This window comes from Bombina bombina, chromosome 2, assembly GCF_027579735.1.
Source record: "Bombina bombina isolate aBomBom1 chromosome 2, aBomBom1.pri, whole genome shotgun sequence".
In the NCBI taxonomy this organism is placed as follows: Eukaryota; Metazoa; Chordata; class Amphibia; order Anura; family Bombinatoridae; genus Bombina; species Bombina bombina.
Window position 1 is genome coordinate 469,119,274 of NC_069500.1, and position 19,034 is coordinate 469,138,307.

The window sequence follows — 19,034 nt, forward strand, 5'->3', positions numbered from 1 at the left end:
GAAATCCTATCCCTTATTGTTATATGTTGTAGATGGAACCCCTATCAAGACCAGCCCTGTCCATTACAAAACAGAACCTATCCGTCTACTCATTGGAGAACATCATGCTAAAACACTTTGTGTGGATCTTGTACCCTCTCCTTTGTTTACCCTTATACTTGGATTACCCTGGCTTCGTACTCATAACCCCTTTATAGATTGGGAGAAAGGCATCCTCATATTTTCCTCGACCCACTGCAATACAACTTGTCTGGTGTCTAGTCCTATCTGTCAGTATATAGCAGGGTTACAATACAATTTATTTAATAAGTATTCTTTAAAATAACCTCCAATTAAAATGTATATACGAAACAATTAAAATCAATATTTATTCCTAAATTCTTTAAGATTAGTTAAAGTTATAAACATATTAAATTATATTTATAGAAACCAGATTATGAATCACATGATACACACTTAAGCTGTTATAATATTCTATACAAAGATCATAAAAATATACCTTTACAATTTAACTTATTCACAATGAATGGCATTGCCTTGGGGTCACACTAGACTCAGAACTCACATTCAACCCACATATACAAACGCTTACCAAATCCTGCCGTTCACACCTACGCAACATTTCCAGAATTCATCCCTTCCTTACTCAAAAAAACTACAAAAATACTTATTCATTCCCTCATCCTGTCACGCATTGATTATTGCAATCTACTCTTAAATGGCCTTCCAAAACACAGCCTCTCCTCCCTCCAATCTATTATGAATGCTTCTGCTAGACTCATCCACCTAAGTCGACGATCTACATCAGCTGCTCCGCTCTGCCAGTCTCTACACTGGCTCCCCATACCCTCCAGAATACAATGTAAAGTATTAGCCTACAAAGCACTCAACAGTCTAACTCCCAACTATATTTCCTCTCTCATCGTGAAATATTCCCCATCCCGTCCTCTTCGATCAACCTCTGAACTACGTCTCTACACTCCTGTTATCTCTACATCCCACTCCCGCCTCCAAGACTTCGCATGCGCTGCTCCTGTCCTCTGGAACTCTCTACCCCACTCCATTAGACTGTCTCCAACCTTGTATAGCTTCAGACGATCCTTGAAAACCCACCTATTCAGAGAGGCTTACCATTTCTCCTCCATCCCGCATCCGAACCAAACTATTACATGTAAATGAACTGCCTAACTCACTGCTGCAAATGCAACCGATGTAACAAGCTACCCCAAACTTATGTCTCTGCACCCTAAACCTATAGACTGTGAGCTCTCCGGAGCAGGGCCCTCTTCCTCCTGTTTGTTTAGTTTTGTTATGTTTTGTATTTTATCACAAGTCTTTGTCATTGTATACCCTTATCATTGTACCCAGCGCTACGGAATTTGGCGGCGCTATACAAATAAATGATAATAATAATAATAATAATAATAATTGAAATATCACAATAAAATACCAGAATATTGACTGCTAACTTTAACAGTGCCTAGTTAAACAATATAACAAGATACTTTAAGAGCCAATTTCTATGCCAATTTATTTGAGCTGAAATAAATCTTATTTAGCTACAATAAGGCAAATTCTAAAATATATATATAGTTGCAAATATAAATTACTTAGCACTAACTATGACTAGTCTAATTTACACAGGGCTATGGATATAACTTAAAACACAACATATGCTTTTTAAATTACTAGCTGCAACTTAACTATAGCCTTAGAATTCCTTTGTTTAAAATAATTAAAATATAGAACAGTCATACGTACCACATGAACCAATTGAGGGTCTCAGCTTTCTCCGATAAGTCCAATTTTACCTCATAAATAAAAAGAGGTATTTTTGCAAGATGGATGAAAGTTAGGCCCAGATTTGCTTTATAGAGACTGGATTCCAAGGCAACAGTTTGTCAGTCAAAATTCAGGAATCTGTGAAAACAATCACAAAGAAAGAGGGTGCCTCCTAGTGCAACACTGAGATGGTAGTAGAATGAAGCAGATCTTGTACTGAAATAATACTCACAAGGAGAGCAGCACAAAGTGTGCTAAGTAAAGCAAGCTGGGAAATCACAGTGACCGAGCGACACTGATCCTGCAATAGGATGTTGGGATCCAGGGATTCCAGGTGATGTGGTAGGTAAAATAGGCTCAGGCTTCCATATAATGCAATATATATTTATTTAAAATGATGATAAAAACAAAGGGTGTTGAACTTCACTCAATTTAATATAAAAACAAATCTTGTGACAGATTGCAACGCGTTTCTTAGGCCTGAGGAAACAGCTAGTTTGTCACATTTGTTTTTATATTAAATTGGGTGAAGTTCAACACCCTTTGTTTTTATCATCATTTTAAATAAATATATATTGCATTATATGGAAGCCTGAGCCTATTTTACCTACCACATCACCTGGAATCCCTGGATCCCAACATCCTATTGCAGGATCAGTGTCGCTGGGTCACTGTGATTTCCCAGCTTGCTTTACTTAGCACACTTGGTGCTGCTCTCCTTGTGAGTATTATTTCAGTACAAGATCTGCTTCATTCTACTACCATCTCAGTGTTGCCCTAGGAGGCGCCCTCTTTCTTTGTGATTATTTTCACAGATTTCTGTTTATTGCTGATTATCCATGAAAGGAGCTGCTCACATTCATCGGAATTGATCTGAATTCGTTCCATTTGGACTATCAAATATAGATGAATCACAATCGTTGATGAATACATCTGGACAACATTGAACACCTGAACTTGTGTCATAAGTTCTCACAAAGACTCAGTTAAGATATATTATTAAGATATATTCTTACAAATTTTTTTGTTGCATTTTATGTGATTTATTTATATGTATTATATTATAGGTTATTGCATGATTATAAGCTTACTATAGCTACATCATATTTATAGTCACATCCACATTGGATAGATTTACATATCCTTATATCCATTAATTCATTGGTATTATTATAGCGCCCCCTAGGGTTGGAGACGTTAGTTTTACAAGAGTTGTGTGTATTTTCAGTCAAAATTCAGCAGCCAAGACCACTTCTTTTCTCTTGCATGAGGCTATATCACGTGATATACCTCATCCCTTTTTATTCTAATCATTGGTGAAATTGGGATGCGCACTTACTGAAACTTGTCTGATAGGCCCTTTGGATGCTTGTCCCTGATTTGCTCTGGGATCTGAAGATCTCATAGGCTATTTGGTTTGGCATATGTTTTAAACAGTCAATTCGTTTGGCTGTCATACCAGTTTTAATCCACTAGGGGGTAGCAGATAACCAGAAATGCAGTTTCATTTTTAATACCGCTAACAGTAAACTATATAATTTAATTGTATATTTAATATTCTCACTATTTTCTGATATTAATAAACTATGTGTTCAGTACATATGGTAATATATAATGCCATTTTCTCTGATTATTTTAATATGAAACATGAGTAAATTACTTATATTTTAGAAGATGCATTAAAAGTTGCATTTTTATGAAGGACTAGTAGTATCAATCAATGAAATATATATGTCTATCTGACTTATTCTATATCTCAGCTCATTTGATATACTGGTACATATTTCATTTCCAAATCACATCTTACATCATAGATTCATCTATATGTCAACTCATAGCATCTTATTTAGAAATCTAATCTTCACATTAGTTCCTTGAAATGTTCACTAGATTTCTGGAAAACAAAGAAAAAATGTATTTATCTTGGAATAAATGGGTTAATATTTATAAATACCTATGCAGTTATTATTCAATACAGCAGATATTTATTTAACATAGTATAATTTTGAGATCTCTTTCTCTCTCCATATATATATACACACAGTGGGCAAAAAATAATTTAGTCAGCCACCAATTGTGCAAGTTCTCCCACTTAAGAAGATGAGAGAGGCCTGTAATTTTCATCATAGGTATACCTCATCTATGAGAGAGAAAATGTGGAAACAAATCCAGACAATCACATTGTCTGATTTGGAAAGAATTTATTTGCATATTATGGTGGAAAATAAGTATTTGGTCATCTACAAACAAGCAAGATTTCTGTCTCTCACAGAACTGTATCTTCTTCTTTAAGAGACTCCTCTGTCCTGCACTCATTACCTGTATAAATGGCACCTGTTTGAACTTGTTATCAATATAAAAGACACCTGTTTACAACCTCAAACAGTCACACTCCAAACTCCACTATGGTGAAGACCAAAGAGCTGTCGAAGGACACCAGAAACAAAATTGTAGACCTGCACCAGGCTGGGAAGACTGAATCTGCAATAGTCAAACAGCTTGGTGTGAAGAAATCAACTGTGGGAGCAATAATTAGAAAATGGAAGACATACAAGACCACTGATAATCTCCCTCGATCTGGGGCTCCACGCAAGTTCTCACCCCGTGGGGTCAAAATGATCACAAGAACAGTGAGCAAACATCCCAGAACCACACGGGGGGACCTAGTGAATGACCTGCAGAGAGCTGGGACCAACGTAAAAAAGGCTACTATCAGTAACACACTATGCCGCCAGGGACTCAGATCCGGCAGTGCCAGACGTGTCCCCCTGCTTAAGCCAGTACATGTCTGGGCCCGTCTGAAGTATGCTAGAGAGCATTTGGATGATCCAGAAGTGGATTGGGAGAATGTCATATGGTCAGATGAAACCAAAGTAGAACTGTTTGGTAGAAATACAACTCGTCGTGTTTGGAGGAGAGAGAATGCTGAGTTGCAACCAAAGAACACCATACCTACTGTGAAGCATGGGGGTGGCAACATCATGCTTTGGGGCTGTTTCTCTGCAAAGGGAACAGGACAACTGATCTGTGTACATGAAAGAATGAATGGGGCCATGTATCGTGAGATTTTGAGTGCAAACCTTCCATCAGCAAGGGCATTGAAGATGAAACGTGGCTGGGTCTTTCTGCATGACAATGATCCCAAACACACCACCCGGGCAATGAAGGAGTGGTTTCATAAGAAGCATTTCAAGGTCATGGAGAGGCCTAGCCAGTCTCCAGATCTCAACCCCATAGAAAACCTTTGGAGGGAGTTGAAAGTCTGTGTTGCCCAGCGACAGCCCCAAAACATCACTGCTCTAGGAGATATGCATGCAGGAATGGGCCAACATACCAGCAACAGTGTGTGACAACCTTGTGAAGACTTACAGAAAACGTTTGACCTCTGTCATTGCCAACAAAGGATATATAACAAAGTATTGAGATGAACTTTTGATATTGACCAAATACTTATTTTCCACCAAAATTTGCAATTAAATTCTTTCCAAATCAGACAATGTGATTGTATGGATTTGTTTCCACATTTTGTCTCTCATAGTTGAGGTATACCTATGATGAAAATTACAGGCCTCTCTCATCTTCCTAAGTGGGAGAACTTGCACAATTGGTGGCTGACTAAATACTTTTTTGCCCCACTGTATATATATATATATATATATATATATATATATATATATACAGATCTTTTAAGTATGATCTGTGTATTTTAAATTATTATGAAGATTAGACACAATTCCTTTATCTGAGATCTAGTTTCTCATGTGCTGTTTATCTGAGCCAACAGCCTTTTCAACTGAGAATGTGTATTAGATCTCAGCAGGGGCAATTTAACACTTGGATGAGAACAGCTGTATCCTCTGAGTATGTTTTTATATTCCCCTATTCTTACAGATGGACCATCTGTTCCTTACATGGGACCTGTGAGTTTTATTACTCATCTTGGGCAGGAAACCCATTTATGGGCATATATATCTGTGGGCTCCATATATTAACATTTACTTTGAAGTGGCCCATGTTTATCCTCCCTGTGGAGCTGTGAGCTTCAAAGGCTAAATGCCCATATCTATCTTCACTAACTGAACAATTGGATCATTCCTTTTGTTTTCTAAGATAACTATGAAAACAATTCCTTTGATGAACTGGGACAAAGGTCTACAATGCGTCCTTGTCAAATGAGAATGGGGGGCTGTGTCACAAACAGCCTCACAAATAAATGGATCATTTGGTATATATATATATATATATATATATATATATATATATATATATATATATATATATATATATATATATAAAATTCCAGGCAGATTATGGCACTCATGAATCTTTGACCAGGGTGCTGAAGCAGGCAAAGCATACACAACAAAAAGAAGCAGGCACTCACCGGTATTTAAATAAAGGATATCTTTTATTCCCACAAGGTGTGACGTTTCGGAGTAATACCTCCTTCCTCAGACATAACAAGAAAGTGAATAACAGCAACCTCTATATATACACGTGTGAACATAAAACCACCTACTAATCATAATCAAGTGATTTGAATCAGCTGGAAGCATCAGGCGCATAGCATGAGTCACAAGGGTGTCGTCCGTATCCTTGGTAACCAGCCAAACAAATTTAAACTAAATAACGTGGATAATTAGATAAAACCAATGTTGCTCTTATGCTAACACTATATATCCATGATCAACAACTACAACTTAATATGGGCAGACTGCTGAGGTACTCATAAATACAACGGCAACTTCTATGGCCATAAGCAAAAGTATAATGATTAACGGTAAAATACTATGCAGTCATATATCTATGCGGGCAAATTACATAAGTCTGCTATCAACATAATATGAAGAAAAAGAAAAAGGAAAAAAAAAAAGAAAAAAGAGAAGAAAGGAAAAAAAGAGAAGAAAAAGAGAAAAAGGAAAACATATAGTAGAAGCAGAGAATAAAGAGCACAAAAATAAAAATAAAAATAAGCAATAAAACAAATGAGAATGACATAGTATGACACTTAGACAAAAGAGAATGACATAGTACGACTCATAGACAGAGGAGCAGACTGTAGAGGGGGGAAAAGAGTAACAGGGGGAAAAAACATAGGGAATAAACAAGCGAAAAAACAAGGGAAAGTCAGGAAAAGACAAAGGGAGACATTTTAAAGGGGGAACACAAGGGAATAAACATGGGAATATATAGTATGCTAGGGTGTACTACCCAGAATACAAATTGCTAAAGCTACATGAAGCTATGCCATTCTATTTTTGTCTATCTCGCTTCCCTTTGCAAAAGTATTTTATTGTGATCTCCTCCCCTTTGTAGGGGTGGCACGTGATCAATGATGGTGTAGCGTGTCTGCTACATTGTGTCTACTCTGTAGAAAGTGTCTGGCCACCGGCTGGTCCATGTCTTGGTTCTTAGTATCGCACTTCTATGATTCACCATCCTGGTTTTTAAGCCAGAAGCGAGAAAAAGGCTTAGGAAATTCCACCCAAGAAGATACAGGGCAAGGAGGCCATGGAATATAGCTACAGTAGACAGCTCAGGATCTGGCACAGATTCAGACAGCACATCAGGGCAAGATATACCGACAGGTATACAAAGAGAATTAATAACAACGAGGTCAAAAAACGCTGGAGGGGACACCCCCACCCGAGGAGGGGGCATTTCAAGAATTAGAAACAGACCCCTGAGAAGGAGATGAATGAACAGATAGTGGTGAATATCAGCCAGAGATTACTGTCAGAGGACGAACTACAGACAGAATTTGACCTCCATATTGACATTCAGCATTTCCAGCGAACATTAATAAAAAACTGACTAGGGATAATACTATAGTGGTGAGAAGGGCCGACGAGGGAGGTGCTATAGTAATTATGGACTACCACTACTATCAGGAGGAAATCAACACTCAGCTGAATGATAACCTGACATACCCCAAACTACCAAGAGACCCAACCCCGAAATTCAAGTCTGAAATAGACGAATACCTGAAGGGAGCTTTCGAGTATAACTGGATCGATCAACAGACTCTATCATACCTAATAACGGACTACCCAAGGACACCAATCTTCTGTACCTTGCCAAAAATCCATAAGGACCTAAGAAAACCACCAGGAAGTCCCATTGTATCTGCAGTAAACTCTATCTTACAACCCTTGCTACTTATGTAGAAAGTCTATTACAACCTTTTGTTCAAAATATGAACACATACATTAAAGATTCAGGAGATGTGATCAAATCCCTTAAAAATCCGGAAATAAATACTAATAATGTGCTAGTGACCTTGGATGTCACTAGCTTATACATGGTTATCCCCCACCCCGAAGGCCTGGCAGCGATCAGAATACAAATTCTGACATACCCCTATATAGGGCCACCTATGGAATTCATTCTGGACATACTGGAGATTTGCCTCAGGAAGAACTACTTCCGGTTTGAACGACAATTCTATCTACAATTGATGGGGACAGCGATGGGGTCCAGTGTGGCCCCATCATACGCTAACCTATTCACGTCAGAGTTTGAGAATAACTGGACTGAGTGCTTCAATAGACCAGAGATCTTATATTTTAAAAGATATATAGATGATCTGCTGATTATCTGGAGGGACAGCGAAGAACAACTACAAAGATGGTTCGATGAATTGAACAGCGAGTACACTACCCTGAAATTCAAAATGAACTACAGTAAAAGAGAAATAGAATTCCTAGACCTGAAAATATATAAGGATAACAACAAACTGGGTACAACCCTATATAGAAAACCGACCAACAGGAACTCACTCCTAGAAGCTTCAAGCTGCCACCCCCCGGCACTTAAAAAGGCACTTCCAAGTCAAAATTCTATAGGGTATGGAGGAACAACATGAATACTGAACAGGCAGAAATCTAAACCGAAGAAATGAGACAGCGCTTTATTGAAAGAGACTACCGTAACACATTGTTACAACACTACATCTCAACGTTTAAAAAAACGCATCATTGGAGATACACCAGAAGAGGGTAACAAGAAAGAGAAAATGACTATGACTACCACCTATACAGCGGACAAGAATATGTTCTCCACTATACTGAGAAATAACTGGGAGATACTAAGATCAGACGAGACACTTCATTTCAAATTGATGGATGTACCTAGAATAGGTTTTAAAAAAGGAAAGTCACTCAAAGATATACTACAAAATACTGATCCCGTACACTGCTATAGCTCCAAAACACGGTTAGAAGGGAACAAACCAGGCTGTTATAAATGCAGCGGATGCACTACCTGCAATGGGCTACAAGCTGGGAAATTCTTTCACCACTCAAGGCACAAAAAGAAGTATCTCCATAAGCATAGGATGACATGTACAACCAAGTATATAGTCTACTTACTGTTTTGTCCGTGCAGCTTGTTTTACGTTGAAAACGAGTGACGACTTATGAACCGGGATGGCGAATCATAGAAGTGCGATACGCACGGCGATTAAGAACCAAGACACGGACCAGCCGGTGGCCAGACACTTTCTACAGAGTACACACAATGTAGCAGACTTGTGCTACACCATCATTGATCACGTGCCACCCCTACAAAGGGGAGGAGATCGCAATAAAATACTTTTGCAAAGGAAAGCGAGATGGACATTTGAACTTGAAACTCTCAGCCCTAAGGGTTTGAATACAAAAATAGAATGGCATAGCTTCATGTAGCTTTAGCAATTTGTATTCTGGGTAGTACACCCTAGCATACTATATATTCCCATGTTTATTCCCTTGTGTTCCCCCTTTAAAATGTCTCCCTTTGTCTTTTCCTGACTTTCCCTTGTTTTTTCGCTTGTTTATTCCCTATGTTTTTTCCCCCTGTTACTCTTTTTCCCCCCTCTACAGTCTGCTCCTCTGTCTATGAGTCGTACTATGTCATTCTCTTTTGTCTAAGTGTCATACTATGTCATTCTCATTTGTTTTATTGCTCATTTTCATTTTTATTTTTTTGCTCTTTATTCTGTGCTTCTACTATGTGTTTTCCTTTTTCTCTTTTTCTTCTCTTTTTTTTTCTCTTTTTTTTCTTTTTTCTTTTTTTTTCCTTTTTTTCTTTTTCTTCATATTATGTTGATAGCAGACTTATGTAATTTACCTGCATAGATATTTGACTGCATAGTATTTTACCGTTAATCAATATACTTTTACTTTTGGCCATAGAAGTTGCCATTGTATATATGAGAACCTCAGCAGTCCGCCCATATTACGTTGTAGTTGTTGATCATGGATTTATAGTTTTAGCATAAGAGCAACATTGTTTTTATCTAATTAGCCACGTTATTTAGTTTAAATTTGTTTGGCTGGTTACTAAGGCTACGGACGACGCCCCTAGTGACTCATGCTATGCGCCTGATGCTTCCAGCTGATTCAATTTACTTGATTATGATTAGTAGGTGGTTTTATGTTCACACATGTGTATATATATAGAGGTTGCTGTTATTCACTTTCTTGTTATGTCTGAGGAAGGAGGTAATACTCCGAAACACCTTGTGGGATTAAAAGATATCCTTTATTTAATTACCGGTAAGTGCCTGCTTCTTTTTGTTGTGTGTGTATATATATATATATATATATATATATATATATATATATATATATATATATATAATTTAATAACACTCACAGATATCCTGACATATCTCTATAGTGTCTCTCATGTCTCCAACTCATACAATTCTTCCTGAGAAATATATTGAATATTCAGATGTATTCAACAAGAAAAATGCAGATGTTTTACCACCTAAACGTCCATATGATTGCCCCATTTACCTACTCCCTGGGGCTCCCTTCCCATATGGACATATCTTCCCACTGGCAGAAGCTGAACTAAAACTTCTAAAATAATATATCTCAGAGAATCTTGCCAAAGGGTTTATTAGACCCTCAACCTCACCCGCTGGGGCTGGGATCTTTTTTGTCATAAAAAGGATGGAGGTCTTCTTCCCTGTGTTGATTTCCATGCTCTGAATAACATAACAATCAATAATAGATACCCTTTAATACTAATACCAGAGCTACTGGATCAGTTACAGAAAGCCTCTATTTATACCAAAATCGATTAACGTGGGGCATACAATCTGTTGCTTATGTGCAAAGGGGACGAGTGGAAGACGGCCTTCAGAACTTGTTATGGACATTTTGAGTAGCTGGTTATGCCCTTTGGCCTTTGCAATACCCCTGCCACTTTCCAGCACTTTATTAATGACGTTTTTAGACATATCCTGGATTCCTTCCTTGTCATCTACCTAGAAAACATCCTGGTGTTTTCTGATACTCCTACCCAACACACTGAACATGTAAAGAGGGTTCTCTAATGCCTTTGAGAACATGGGTTATATGCCAACTTGGAAAAATGTGTCTTTGACACAAACAACGTGGTATTCTTGGGATACATCATCACACCCAGCTATATCCAAATGGACCCATGTAAAGTTAAGACCATTCTAGAATGGCCCAGTCCCAATTATAAAAAAAGCTGTACAGAGATTTAGGATTTACAAACTTTTATTGATACTTCATAGGTGGACTTTACCAAATATGTGCCCATATTACTATTCTTACCAAGAAACAAGACAAGTTCACCTGGACACCTCAAGCTCAAGAAGCATTTAACACACTAAAGAAACTCTTTACACAAGCTCCTATTCTGATACAACCAGATACCTCCAAAGCATTTTTTTCTTGAAGTAAATGCGTCTGACATAGCATTAGGATGTATTCTATCCCAACGGGGAGAAAAGGACGATCGCCTCCATCCTGTGGCCTTCTTCTCCCGAAAATTGACAACTCCTGAATAAAATTATGATGTGGGAGAAAGAGAGCTACTCGCCATCAAATGTACTTTGGAAGAGTGGCGACAGCTGTTGGAGGGATCTCCTCTTCCGATTATGGTCTACACAGACCACCGCAACTTAGAGTATCTCCATTCAGCCAAACGCCTTAGACTACGACAAGCCAGATGGACCCTTTATTTTTCTCAATTTCCCCTACAGATTACTTATCGATCATGCTCAAAAAACCTAAAGGCAGATGCCCTATCTCAAATGCATAACATCTCAGAACCAGATCCTGCAATTACGGATAATATTCTATCACCACAGCACTTCCTTGCTACACAGGTCAGCCTTCTAGAGAGATTTCGGAAACTGAAGGCTGACCCAACAAGGTTAAACCCACCGCTTATCTAGAAACATGGCTCCCAAATATAAGTACCTCCATCTCTTCAACCTGACATTCTCAACTTGTTCCATGACTCCTATATATATATATATATATGTATATATCTATACCTCTATATAATCATGTATATATATATATATATATATATATATATATATATATATATATATATATATACCTGTATATATGCACATACAGGCGTACCTCAGAGATATTACAGGTTTGGTTCCAGACCATTGCAATAAAGCGAATATTATTTATTTATAAAATATTTTACCAGGAAGGATACATTGAGATTTCTTTCATTTTCAAGTATCTCCTGGGTCCACAAAACATTGCATTGATACAATAGGGTACAATAAAATATAAAAACAATATTAATTCATAATATATGCAAAATTTAACATAGAACAGTTAGGAAATATATAATCAACCATGACAGGTGCATTCTGTTTTGAGATATGTAGAGAGGGATCTCTTAAAGAATTTTAGGCTTGGGAAAGGTTTGAAAGTGTGTGGGAGGTCGTTCCATAATTGTGGTGCTCTGTAAGAAAAGGGGATCGAGCTGCTTTCTTTTTGTATTGAGGCAAACTAAATAATGTGCTGGTACTGGATCGGAGGTTATAGGAGGTGGGAGCAGCCGGGGAGAGCATTCTGCTTAGGTAGGGTGGGAGCTTCCCAGAAAAGCTCTTAAACACAAGGCTGGAAAGATGGAGGGTGTGTCTGGATTCCAGCGACAGCCAGTTTAGTTCTTTTAGCATGTCACAATGATGGGTCCTGTAGTTACATTGTACCACAAAGCGGCAGAACGAGTTATACAATGTATTAAGTTTATTAAGGTGAGTTTGCTGTGCAGGTGCATATACTGCATCCCTATAATCAATGATTGGCATCAGCATTTGCTGTACAATCTTTTCTTTTACTGTAGGGCTTAGGCAGGATTTGTTTCTGTACAGGGCACCTAGTTTTGGATAGAGTTTAGATGCAAGTTTTTCTATGTGGAGGTCAAAAGATAGATTGGGGTCTAACAACATACCCAAGTATTTGAAAGAGTGGACTGCGGTCAGTGTGCAATTTGATTTTGTTTTGATGCGCAGATGGGAATATTGTAGTTTGTGTAATTTAGGTATAATTCCAAAGATCATTGTGACAGTTTTGTCAGTGTTTAGGAGGAGTTTGTTTTTTGAGATCCACTTTTCTAACTCTGTGAACTGTTCTTGGAGCACTGCCTCAAGCTGCAGCAGATCGAATTTGCTTGCATAGATTACCGTGTCTTCTGCATACATGTATACAGTTGAGGATTTGCAAACATTTTGCAGATCATTTATAAATAATGTGAATAGTAGGGGGCCGAAAATGGAACCTTGGGGAATACCACACGTGACTGGTAGAGGGAGGGAGTCGCTGTCAGAAATGGAGACATATTGTGATTGATCCGATACATATGATTGAAACCAGGTTAGCGGACGATCACCAATACCTGTTGTTTAGTTTGAGCAGTATGTTGTGGTCTACTGTGTCAAAGGCCTTTGCAAAATCAAGGAAAATTGCTCCAGTTAGGTCTCCTTGTTCCATGCCAGTATGGATGTCATTGCAAACTTTTAGGAGGGCAGTTGTAGTGGAGGGATTCGGGCAAAAACCTGATTTATCAGGGGTCAGATAGTCAGATTGCTGGTAATACTCACATAGTTGCGTATGGACGCATTTTTCTAACATTTTTGACAATACTGGGAGCAATGATATTGGGCATAGTTAGTAACTAAGGTTATCTCACCATTTTTTTGAATAGGCACTACTCTTGCAGTCTTCCAAAGTTTGGGTATGTATCCAGACACCAAGTATTTGTTAATTAGGTTTTTGTTAGGTTTAGCAATTGCCGGTGCACTGAGCTTCAACAGCATTACTGGGATTTGATCAGGTCCAGACTGGTTTTTCATTTTTAGATTATTAAGGGACATTAAAACCCAAAAAATGTATTTCATGATTCAGATAGAAAATACAATTTTAAACAACATTCCAATTTACTTCTATTATCTAATTTGCTTCATTCTTTAGATATCTTTTGTCAAAGAAATAGCAATGCACATGGGTGAGCCAATCACATGAGGCATATATGTGCAGCCACCAATCCAAAGCTACTGAGCCTATCTAGATATGCTTTTCAGGAAAGAATATCAAGAGAATGAAGCAAATTAGATAATAGAAGTCAATTAGAAAGTTGTTTAAAATGGTATTCTCCATCTTAATCATGAAAGACAAAAATTGGGTTTAATGTCCCTTTAATGACATTGATGGGTACAGGTCTAAAATTGAACTTCTCTATATTGGGTCTTTGCAGATTTAGTGGGGCCGTATCCACATTTGTAGTTTCAGGATGTGTGTCATTTATTAGTTTGTCAATCATGGTGGTGGAGCATCTGATAAAATAATTTTTAAAGGCATTTGCTACTTCTAAGGGAAGTTGCAGGGTTTGGTTGTCCACTTTGACAGTGGAGGGTTGGGAGTGGATTGGGGGAGTGTGTAAGTTATTTATGACTTTCCAAAACTTTCTAGGGTTTGATATGTTATTCAGATTTTCACAGAAATATTGGGCCTTGGCCAATTTTGTTTGTTTAGTGCATATATTTCGCCATTGTCTATATACACAGTGATCGTTTATAGAGCCAGTATGCTTGAATTTTGACCACAATGAATCCTGAAACGTGTACATTTGAATGAGGTCAGCTGTGATCCAATTCATATGTGTATTTAGGTGTGTGTATATAGGTGTATTCATGTGTATTTATGTGTTTATATGTGTGTATATGTGTATTCATGTGTATTTATGTGTTTATATATGTTGTGTATTTATGTGTTTATATGTGTATTTATGTGTTTATATGTATATATACATGTTGGAAAAATGGTGTCGATAGACTTGCTCGACAAAGGGTTCCGCAAACCTTTGTAAAAATGGCAATATCTGCAAAGCACAATAAAGCAAAGCGCAATAAAATGAGGTATGCCTGTATACACTTTATACACCTGTATACACCTGCATACACTTTATATATATATATATATATATATATATATATATATATATATATACATATATATATATACACATACAGTATATATATATATACACATACATACAGGTATATATATATATTTGTGCACAAATCCATCAGATATAAATTTGCATATCTCTTTAAGAATAAATATAACATATTCTGCTAAGTGCAGAACATTGTATTATGAAATATACAATATTATCTTCTTATGTAGCGCTTTTAAATAACTGCGCAACTTGTAGGTGTTTTTTCAACTTTTTTGGCTCCATTGAAGTCTATGGGGGAATTCGATTTTGCATTTGTGACTTCTCAAAGTTTGTTTGTTACTGTGACTTTGCGAACGTGAGAGTGCAAACGTTCTACTTTTAATTTGTAATACGAGTGTGAATCTCTGAGCGTCAAAAAATAAATTAACACTCGAACACAAGCGCAAACTATTGTTCCATCTAGTGCTCTTGCAAATGAATAACATTCTTGCAAAACTGCTGCCATATAGTGCTCTAGAAATGGGCTGGCTCCTGAGCTTATGTCCTGACTTTTCAACAAAAGAAACCAAGTGAAAGAAGAAAAATTTGATGATAGAAGTAAATTAGAAAGTTGTTTAAAATTGCATGTTCTATCTGAATCCTGAAAGAACATTTTTGGGTTTTATATCTCTTTATTATAAACATTTTGAAGCTGTTTGTAACCAAGCTGTTGTCATAATGTTTTGCAAATTGGAGCTGAGGATATTAACTTTTATTCTTTGAAGTTTCTTCCAATATGACATTTAAAGAAACAACCCTTACTGAGTATGATAAACACTTTCATTGTATAATCTTGCTATATAGAGATGTATTTTATTAGTAGGACTGACCTGAGAAATGTTTGAAGCTCTTTCTGTTTCTCAGTGTTCATGCTCCCATCTATCTTTGTATGTAAAATAAAGAAGCTGTTCTGCTGCCTATGCTTTTTCCCTTAATGCGAGTTATACGACTGATAATTAACATCAAGACTGAGCCGTTTGTTTTACAGGATCATACTTTATAGTAAAACTCATTAACTGAGGTCATTCAATTATAAGAGAGATAGAATCATCACATTTTTACCTGCTACTTTCACTCACTTTTTCAGGAAAGTGTCAGATGGTCTGCTATAAAAAATGAAAAAGACCTGTATTAAAAAATGATTGAAAAAAAACAAACATTGTTTTCAAAACAGTCACTATATACTATATATACTGTATTTGTAGTTGACTGGTCTGTTGCTTTGTGTGATTTTTTTTTAACTTTATATCCCTTTTTGCTTGTTTTCTGTGGTTTAAAAAATAAATAAAAATATTTGCACTTTTGCAGGGGGGTTTCACTGCACCCAGAAGGCAGATATCCTCCTATAATACAACAAGTGATGGAAGCCACATACAGCAGAAGTGGCAGTTCTAGCTGGGGGAAGCAAGGGTGCTCTTCTATCCTGCACCCTCATTGGGCTGAAGGGGACGATAAAAAAAAGTAAAAATGACTACTCTCTGTCCCTGTCCTTTTAGGAAGGCCACGCCCCACAGCTGCCTAACCACACCCCTATACTGCATTCCTCTGCCCTCAGAACCTCCCTCTGCCCTGATCTGCCTATGAAACACCAATAACTACTTCTCCACCTACCCTTTCTCTCATCTTGAATCACCCACATCTATACCCAAGAGTGTTTGCCCTTTTCCCCCCATAATAAGGTTTCTGAAACTGCCACTGCCTAGACTGTTATCATAGACGTTACTTGCCAATCTGCTGCTGTTTGTTCCGCCATCACTGCCTGCCTGGGTTTCCAACCCACACTATCATTTCACTTTAGATCACAGTCACCACCCACCACCATTGACTGCAGCCTCCTCCCCTCTAGCCTCCCTATTTCCAGAACGTGGATCCATCTGGGAATAAAAAGCAGCAAAGGGCTAATGGTGAGTAAGCTTGGGTTGCCGCATAATTATTTATCCTGGGGTAGTTTTTAAAAGCAACGTTGGGAATACTCTAATGATAAAAATAAATTGTGGCAGCAATCTTGAAACAAATTACCTAGGCAACCACCAAAAACATGCAGCGCTACAAATAAGTATCCAACAATATATGTTTATTAAGTTTAAAAATACAATAAAAACATATAAAACAATAAATAAATTAACAATTTCTATAGGCTAACAAATATACAAAGCAAAATAAATAAAGTCCAGAGACTTAGGGCAAAGGAGTTCACCAGTATTCTTTATTTGAAGGCGAGACATTTACTTTACAATATAGTGTTCAGTAAAACAAACTGATTATTGACCTAGACATTGTCCTGGGCCTATCTCCAATTGGCATTGTTTTAGAGCTAGCATGTGTGGCTGTAAGTTATGGACCCAAGGAGGAAGAGACTAAGGGGTAGATTTATCAAATGTCGGGCGAATATGATACGCTGTAGCGGATCATGTCCGCCCAACATCAATAAATGCCGACAGCATACATTGTCGGAATTTATCAATGCACAAGCAATTCTAGTGAAATGCTTGTGCTATGCCACCCCCTGCACATTCGCTGCCAATCGGCCACTAGCAGGGGGTGTCAATCATCCCGATCGTATCTGATCGGGATGATTGCAGTCCACCACCTCAGAAGTGGCCGATGAGTTAAGGAGCTGCGGTCTTATGACCACTGCTTCTTAACTTATGTTTCCGGCGATCCTGAAGGCTCGCACAGAAACAGCAGCTTACGCTGCATAATAAATCTACCCCTAAATCCCAGTTTGCTTCTAATTGCTGTGTACATGGAAGTGAGTGCAAGACTTTCTATGTATTGTGTTTGATGCAAATTTTTCTTGTGGGCTTCACACCCAAGCTTTGAACTCCTTGACTAATTAATCATTGGATATCACTTCAGTTTTCATCCTCTAGAATGTATCTTTATTATCTATCAATATTATAAAGTAAATTCAGTATCATGACCTCTTCTTATTTATTAATGAAAATCCTGATTTAGTTTATGCTATAACATGGGCATTGAAAGGGATAAAAAAACATCTGAGATTGTAATTTAATTATAATTATGTTTGATAATTAACACTATATCTGTAATTAACTCTGTCTACTCAATGAAATAGTCCAGATTATCTCTTCCTTATCATGCAAGGCATTAAGTCTTGTACAATAAAATCTGGGATATTTGACTAAGGAGAATTAGTGGAGAAATAACATCAAAGAAGCTGTGTATGATAGAAAAGTTGTATAAATAATGGGGCATTCAAGATTCAGACAAACCAAATTTTTCGCTGCTGCACAAGTTTATCTAACAGGACTTGTGTAATAGGACTTGCTTCGGGTTTATGAAGACTGATTGCTAGACTTGCGCAACAGAAAAAAATTTGGTTCGTCCGAATCTTTTGGAACCAAAATTCGGAAAAAAATAATTTAGATCTTCTGCTCTAAGCCTCATATTAGCACAGCTAGTGTCTGGATTATCAGGGTTTTCCAGCACGCTAGTGGTAAGTATTTAACCCCTTAAAGGGACATGAAACCCAAATGTTTTCTTTCATGATTTAGAAAGACCATGCAATTTTAAACAACTTTAATTTGTTTCAGTCTCTTGATATTCTTTGCTGAAAAGCATATCCAGATAGGCTTAGTAGCTGCTGAATTGTGGCTGCACATAGATGCCTTGTGTGATTGGCTCACCCATGTGCATTGCTATTTCTTCAACAAAGGATATCTAAAAATATGAAGCAAATTAGATAATAGAAATAAATTGTAATGTTGTTTAATATTGTATTCTCTACCTGAATCATGAACTATTTTTTTTGGGTTTAGTGTCCCTTTAAAGTAATTTAAAGGAAACAAATGAAAACTGAGGAATTTCATCAGTATTTCTTTGTTTTCTTTAAAATTAGTTGGTACATTAATTTGTAATAAAACAAATGCACAAGCCTACTATTAGTTGAGTTTGATAAGTGAAAATGGCCAATAAATGTGTTGTTAAGTATTGAGAATCTGGATTGTGAAATG

At 37.3% G+C, this 19,034-nt stretch overlaps 1 protein-coding gene across 1 annotated transcript in view; it reads left to right on the forward strand.

Annotated features, from left to right (window-relative positions):
- The first annotated feature begins 11,123 nt into the window (after window positions 1-11,123).
- The window catches only part of LOC128647018 (sodium-dependent serotonin transporter-like), a 188,449-nt gene continuing 180,538 nt past the window's right edge, over window positions 11,124-19,034 (forward strand). The window contains exons 1-2 of the mRNA XM_053699831.1: window positions 11,124-11,222; window positions 11,789-11,914. Coding sequence (XP_053555806.1) covers window positions 11,124-11,222; window positions 11,789-11,914 — 225 coding nt within the window. The remainder of the gene's footprint in view (window positions 11,223-11,788; window positions 11,915-19,034) is intronic.